This window comes from Herpailurus yagouaroundi, unplaced genomic scaffold (assembly GCF_014898765.1).
Source record: "Herpailurus yagouaroundi ecotype Mexico unplaced genomic scaffold, PumYag 98622, whole genome shotgun sequence".
NCBI lineage: Eukaryota > Metazoa > Chordata > Mammalia > Carnivora > Felidae > Herpailurus > Herpailurus yagouaroundi.
In genome coordinates, this window is record NW_024421469.1 from 1 (window position 1) to 7,772 (window position 7,772).

The 7,772-nt window shown below is 40.7% G+C and overlaps 1 protein-coding gene across 1 annotated transcript; it reads right to left on the reverse strand.

Moving 5' to 3' along the window:
- Positions 1-260: 260 nt before the first annotated feature.
- LOC121026422 (UHRF1-binding protein 1-like) lies at positions 261-4,944 on the reverse strand. The gene is made up of 4 exons (XM_040469283.1): positions 4,734-4,944; positions 4,285-4,425; positions 3,447-3,617; positions 261-2,765 (listed from the first exon to the last, which is right to left on the reverse strand). Exons 1-4 carry the CDS (start codon positions 4,887-4,889, stop codon positions 2,436-2,438), a joined length of 798 nt encoding a protein of 265 aa, XP_040325217.1. The 5' UTR covers positions 4,890-4,944; the 3' UTR covers positions 261-2,435.
- Positions 4,945-7,772: the final 2,828 nt, after the last annotated feature.

The following is a 7,772-nucleotide window of genomic DNA, read 5'->3' on the forward strand; positions in this document are numbered from 1 at the left end:
AATAAAATAAAATAAAATAAAATAAAATAAAATAAAATAAAATAAAACAAAAAGCGGTGACACTCTTTTCTCCATCAACCACTAAGCTCTTCTCTGAATTTTTTTAATGTTTATTTATTTTGAGGGGGGGGGGGGACAGAGTGGAGTGGGGGAGGGGCAGAGAGAGAGGGAGACACAGAATCTGAAGCAGGCTTCAGGCTCTGAGCTGTCAGCACAGAGCCTGATGTGGGGCTCAAACCCACGAACTGTGAGATCATGACCTGAGCTGAAGTTGGACTCTCAACCAACTGAGCCACTCAGGTGCCCTGCTTTTGTGAATTTTAAGAGATAGTGCTGCCCGACCTCAAGCCAAGGTGTCCCCAAGGACCCACCCAGTTTCCAATAATTTCACCTTTAATGCCACGGAATAGGTAAGTGTGTTACTCAAGGGCCCAACATCCCAGGCTATCATGTCCCTTAATGAGAAAAGAAGGTAGATGTAGCAAGGAGCCTCTAGAGCAGCACTGTCCAAAAGAATTTTCTGTGATGATGAATATCTTCTATGGTCTGTAGATTACACTGAGTACTTAAAATGCGGGTGGTGCAAATTAGGGGCTGATTTTTTCATTTTATTTTATTTTAATTTTAACAGACACACGTGGCTATTGACTACCATACTAGACAGAGAGTTTGAAAACAATGCTATCCAACAGAAATATAACATGAGCCATAAAAATAATTTTAAATTTTCTAGTAGCCACATGGAAAACAGTTTTTTAAAAAGGTGAAATTAATTTTAACAATACATACAACTTAAACCAATATAATCAATATATTATCATCTCAACATATAACCAATATGAAAATAATTATCAAGGTATTCTATACTCTTTTATTCTACTACATCTTCAAAATCCCATGTGGAAATTACACTTGCAACCAATCTCAATTTGGATCAGCCAACAGTAGTCATATGTGGCTGCATATTAGAACAATTCCAGAGAACTTTAGAATGCTTTCTGTGCCACCTAGTTCTCCCTTCCCTTTTCCCCCCAGATCCCAGGAGAAGAGTCAAATTCACAAGAACTGTTCCTTATTCCTTTACAGAGTCATACATCACACCTGGGTATGGCAGGTTGGAAGTTTTCTCCCTATCTAAAACTATCTCATACAAAAAGTTCTTAAATTCCAGAAAATATATTAATTTAGCTAAATAAATAAATAAATAAATAAATAAATAAATAAATAAATAAATAAGAACTGCAAGGGAGGGTAGTCATTTACATCTTAGTGTGGGTTATGGGACCTTGTCACATGAAGACGACACTGCTAAATACTCCTCATCAAGCAAAAGGGTCAAATTCTCAATAACACACTCTTAATAAAGACCTATGAAAAGATCCAAGACAAAACAAGAGGAAAAAACCCAAAGCCTTTATAGTAACACTTGGAAGAAACAACCAAACAAAACAATAATCGTTTTAGCAAAGAACTTCCAAAATAAGTGGGTGGCTAACCAGTGAGCAATTTATTTCTTGTGGTCGCAAAAGCAATCTTTATGTTGTCACTGCTCCTCTCAGCTCTCTCAGAGTGGGAGTAGACAGGGACTGAAGTCACTTCAACACCACAGAACAGCAAAGCAAGAAAGATAATGCTGCTTGGTGCCCCAGGAAGAAAAGGTAAATTCCCCCAAGGAAACTGAGTCTAGGGGTCATTAAAGAGGCAGACATTAACCTTCAGAAAGGATACGCAGCACAAGAAAAATCTACCATATGAGAGCATCTAAAGCCAAGAGCTGGTGCAAAGGGGAGTATAAAGGAAATACAGACAGAGTATTAAAGGAAGAGGCAGCAAAGGAATAATAATACTGAGCATGTGCCTATAATTAAGGTCTTCCAATTCAGTATATTATTTCATTTGAGCCTGACAACAACCAATGAGGTAAACGAGTAAGATATGATTCAACTCAAGTTCACAAATGATGAAATTCAAAGAGGTTAAGCAAGAGGCTAAGTGATTTCCCCAAGACTCATGAAGACAAAATGAGTCAATTCCTTTTTCATTTTGAATAAAACATATATGTGTATGTAATACCAATGGCCCTAATGAATGTAAAAGCATGACAAGAATACAACATAACCTCTCTGCTTGGGAAGAGGGCATTTACACATAAAAATTATTTAAATTGACTCAAAAATCTGAAAATTCTGGGGTTTCCTATACTTGAATTTTCTTTCCTAATAGCTTCTATCAGTGGTCAGCATTGGCCAAGGTACACTGGGGAGAAAAGAAAGTGTACAATGCTTGAGCTCTACCCTTGAAGATTCTGACTTAGGGAGGTCTAGGAATAGCATGGCACCTGTATTTTATTAAGTATTGCAGGTGGTCCTGCTGACTTAAGGCTAAAGAGTACTACCTCACACCAACAAAAACAGAGATGCCACAGAGGCTGAGGCTCAAGGAATGCCCTGATTAAGGGAAGCCAACCAAAGTACTCCATGGCATCTTGAAAAGAGCCTTCCATCCCGAAGCTTTGTCCAGAGCTGAAGGCAGTGATGGACCACCCAGCCCAGGCTCAGGCCAAACAGGGTACCTGGCTCCCGAGACTGGCTATCGTCACAAATGTGCAGGTCCAGGCGGGAGATGAGCAGATGGTAGGAGGACTCTTTCACATCAAATTTCTCAAAGTACTGGCTGAGGCGGCTGCTGCTGCTGTTGCTGCTGCCTTGGCTGGCACCAAACGCCTGGGCCCAGGACTGCTGGGCACTGGGAGCAGGTGGAGTGATCTATATGTGACAGAGAGAAAAATAAGAAGTCCAAACCCAGGCAGGCTTCTCACAGGCTTTCTTAAGCTTTATTTCAGTCTGAAGAAAACCACATTTTAGCAAGATGACTCTTCCCTTTCATAAGTGTTCACCTGGTAGCTCACGTAGGTCTGTCCCACCTAAATAACCCAAACTGCAAAAAGCCTAATTATAATTAGTGTAGTAATTGTCAGAGTTCTGTTCTGAGTTTGAATTGCCCCTCAAGCTTTGACCCCCCCCCCAGGACTTAGCTCACTGATTCCAAAACACCTCCTACAGGAAGTCTTTCTTAAATGACCCCCTTCAGTCTGTGTAGTTAGATGCCTCTTCTTTGTGCTCTCATGGCACAGTGTCTACCTTTATACACATCATGTTGTAATAGCTTGTTGACAGTAAGTATTTTAAGACAGTGAAAGCTCCAAGGACAAAAACAAGAAGTTTATTATACTCTCCCTTTCCAGTGGCCAGCACTATGTAATAAGCTAACACACTGGAGGCACCCAATGAACAGAATAAATAAATAAATCAGACACACAAACAAAACCTATGCACATCTAGAAGTAAATGAAAAATGCTCCAAATAAGCCTAATAAAGTCTAGACTCTACCTATGTTGATATGAATTAGGTCTGGCCTACCATCTCCCTAGCCCCACGCCTCTAACCTGTACAGGTTCAGGGGCCAGGCTCTTCCTCTGCTGGGCTGACTTCTCCATGGCCTCACTCAGCGACTCCGCATACTTCATCATAGCCTTGAGCTGTGAGTCAGTCAGCACCCAGAGCAGATCATCCAACAGGAACATCAGCTTGGAGGCTACCACATTGCAATCTTTGGTCTGAAGGAGCCACACAGAACATGAAGTTCAACATCTTGTATTATTCCAACTCAAAGTGACTCTTGCCCAGTTAATTTCAGAAATGGCTTTTAATCCCCAGAACATGAAAGGAAAGCAACAACCACTGTGGAGAGTCCATTTCTTACAAAGCTACTGATGTTTTCTGCAATTAACAAGAAGCAGGAAAAGTGAACTGCTAGGTGCCTAGGTCCATGTCCCTGTATATGGGTAAAAACTGTGGTTTCCAAAATACAGATGACAAGGAGGTGGAAATGTTCACAGAAATGTTCTGTGCAACACTAAATTACAGGCCTGTCCTTTTCAAAAAAAATTTTTTTTTTCAACGTTTATTTATTTTGGGGACAGAGAGAGACAGAGCATGAATGGGGGAGGGGCAGAGAGAGAGGGAGACACAGAATCGGAAACAGGCTCCAGGCTCTGAGCCATCAGCCCAGAGCCTGACGCGGGGCTCGAACTCCCGGACCGCGAGATCGTGACCTGGCTGAAGTCGGACGCTTAACCGACTGCGCCACCCAGGCGCCCCCAGGCCTGTCCTTTTCAATTGTCATTCCTAGAGCCAGTAACATTCCAAGAGAGAATACCAACTCCCAGGATGTGTAGGAGAATAAAACATGGATGTTTTCATGAGGGCAGAAAATATACTCACTCTTCTTTTGAGGGCTATTTGGATCCTGCCTTGGTTGGTAATAAGCCTCAATGGAGTGGTGACTGGATCCTGATCACCATTGTCGGTAGCATCTGCCTCAATCCGAAGTGTTTGCCAAGTTATTTCTTTAAATGTTAAAACCTGGAAGGAGAGAGAGTAAACTTCCTTAATTCTGTGGGTGAAATTAACCAAGAGGCAGGAAGTCCAAGGGGGAAAAGACTGGCAAAGCAGAAACCCCCACCATTCTCGGTTGGGATCCCACCAATAGAATGCAGAGATCCCTAAGTGAGGAAAGGATGCAGCAGTAACACTGGACAGAAGGGCTTCTTGGGTTCACAGGAATAAGGGCAATATCTGAGGAAATCCCCAAAGCAGGAACAGTATCCTTTAAAAAGAAGTCCTATTCTGGATCTCCCCATTCTCTTCTCTTGCAATACTAGGGTTGTCACCTCTCCTCGGCGGGGGTCAGTGATGCGGGTGAGGCGGAGGTCACTCTGCTGCCAGTTGGGGTTGACACTGTAGCCCTGGAGCTGCCACAATTCAAAAGAAGCGTGGAAGGCCTTGGAGTGAATCTTGATGGTGATGGAATTGACGATGATGAACATTCCCTCCACCACCTTCTCGGCAAAGCCATACTCACTACAACAAATGAGGCAGACCAATGTTCAGAATCATGTGAGAGTCTGTGCACACTCTGTGCTGGAAGACATCAGACAAGATTATTAACAGGTCTCTCTTTGGGTGCTAGAACTGTGGATGGTTTCTTTCTTTATTTCTCTTTTCATATATATATATATATATATAAATTTGAGAGAGGCAGAGACAGTGTGAGTGGGGCGGGGGCAGAAAGAGAGGGAAAGAGAGAATCCCAAGCAGGCTGTGTACTGTCAGTGCAGAGCCCGGCTCAGGGCTTGAACTCACGAAACTGTGAGATCATGACCTGAGCTGAAACCAAGAGTTGGACACTTAACCGACTGAGCCGCCCAGGTGCCCCTATACTTATAGCTTTTAAATTTTGAAACTTTTATATGATGCAGTACTTTTTTAACGAGATTTTTTGAGGAGTGAAATAAAAGAAAAAGAGTGGACCTGGAAATAAACTCCATTCTGTTAGAAAGAATAAATGTGAAAATATTTTTATAGCCTACAAACTACATGAATTTGAATGCTGTGTGTGAGGGGAGGTATAACTATGGAAAGAAAACACTAGGTTTCTATAAAATATTCAAAGGCCCAGCAGACTCTGCAAAGATAGTGGAAATGGGAAGAAGTACAATCATATGAACAAGAGGTCAACAGCAATCCCAACTCTACCCTGCCAAATATAATCCAAAGAGCACAGCTAGATGTACTTCCACAGTGAAATGGCAAAGAGAGGGATGAAGGCAATCTTACAGTCCTTCTGGATGTAGAAAACACACATACTCTTGACATGTAAATGAAATCAGTTTTCATTACAAGAGATAAAAGGAAGGCCTAGAAATTATAAACTTGAAAAATATTTTTTTTCAATTTATATCACAAAGGGCTAACATCTGTAATATATAAGGGGCTTCAAGAAACTGAAAAGAAAAAGCCTGACAGGCCAATAAAAATGGGTCAGAGTATGGACATTTCACAGAGAAATAAGTGCAAATGATATTAAACATTAAACATTATAAGTAATTTTATCATCCTCAATGGGGAAAAACTGAGAGCTTTCCCCTAAGGTCAGGGACAAGACAGGGATGTCTACTCTTACCACTGTTATTCAACATAGTATTGGAAATCTTAGCTTCTGCAGTCAGACAACACAAAGAAATAAAAGGCATCCAATATGGCCAGGAGGAGGTCAAACTTTCACTCTTTGCAGATGACATGATACTCTGTATGGAAAACCCAAAAGAGTCCACCAAAAAACTGCTAGAACTGATTCATGAATCCAGCAAAGTTGCAGGATATAAAATCAACACACAGAAATTGGCTGCATTCCTATTCACCAACAGTGAAGCAACAGAAAGAGAAATCAAGGAATTGATCCCATTTACAATTGCACCAAAAACCATAAAATACCTAGGAATAAATTTAACCAAAGAGGTGAAAAATCTATACACTGGAAACTATAGAAAGCTTACGAAAGAAATTGAAGAAGACACACACACAAAAAAAAAAAAACGGAAAAAGATTCCATGCTCCTGGATAGGAGGAACAAAATATTGTTAAAATGTTGATACTACCCAAAGCACTCTACATATTTAATGCAATCCCTATCGAAATACCTCCAGCATTCTTCACAGAGCTAGAACAAACAATACTAAAATTTGTATGGAAACAGAAAAGACCCTGAATAGCCAAAGCAATCTTGAAAAAAGAAAACCAAAGCAGGAGGCATCACAATCCCAGACTTCAAGCTATACTACAAAGCTGTAATCATCAAGACAGTATGGTACTGGCACAAGAACAGACACTCAGATCAATGGAACAGAATAGAGAACCCAGAAATGGACGCACAAACGTATGGCAACTAATCTTTGACAAAGCAGGAAAGAATATCCAATGGAATAAAGACAGTCTCTTCAGCAAGTGGTGCTGAGAAAACTGGACAGCAACATGCAGAAGAATGAACCTGGAACCACTTTCTTGCACCATACACAAAAATAAACTCAAAATGAATGAAAAACCTAAATGTAAGACAGGAAGCCATCAAAATCCTCCAGGAGAAAGCAGGCAAAAACCTCTGTGATCTTGCCCGCAGCAACTTCTTACTCAACACGTCTCTGGAGGCAAGGGAAACAAAAGCAAAAATGAACTACTGGGACCTCATCAAAATAAAAAGCTTCTGCACAATGAAGGAAACAATCAGCAAAACTAAAAGGCCACCGACAGAATGGGAGAAGATATTTGCAAACGACATATCAGATAAAGGTTTAGTATCCAAAATCTATAAAGAACTTACCAAACTCAACACCCAAACAAATAATCCAGTGAAGAAATGGGCAAAAGACATGAATAGACACATCTCCAAAGAAGACATCCAGATGGCCAACCGACCCATGAAAAAATGCTCAACATCACTCATCATCAGGGAAATAGAAATCAAGACCACAATGAGATACCACCTTATGCCTATAATAACTTCTAGGCCTTCCTTTTATCTCTTAAAATGAAAACTCGAGCAACAACAGATGTTGGTGAGGATGTGGAGAAAGAGCATCTCTTTTGCATTATTGGTGGGAATGCAAGCTGATGCAGCCACTCTGGAAAACAGTATGGAGGGCCCTCAAAAAATTAAAAATAAAAGTACCCTACAACCCATCAATTGCATACTAGGTATTTATCCAAGGGATACAGGTGTGCTGTTTCAAAGGGACATATGCACCCCAATGTTTATAGCAGCACTATCAACAATAGCCCAAAGAGCCCAAATGTCCATCAATGGATGAATGGATAAAGACGATGTGGTATATATATATATATATATATATATATATATATATATATATATAAAC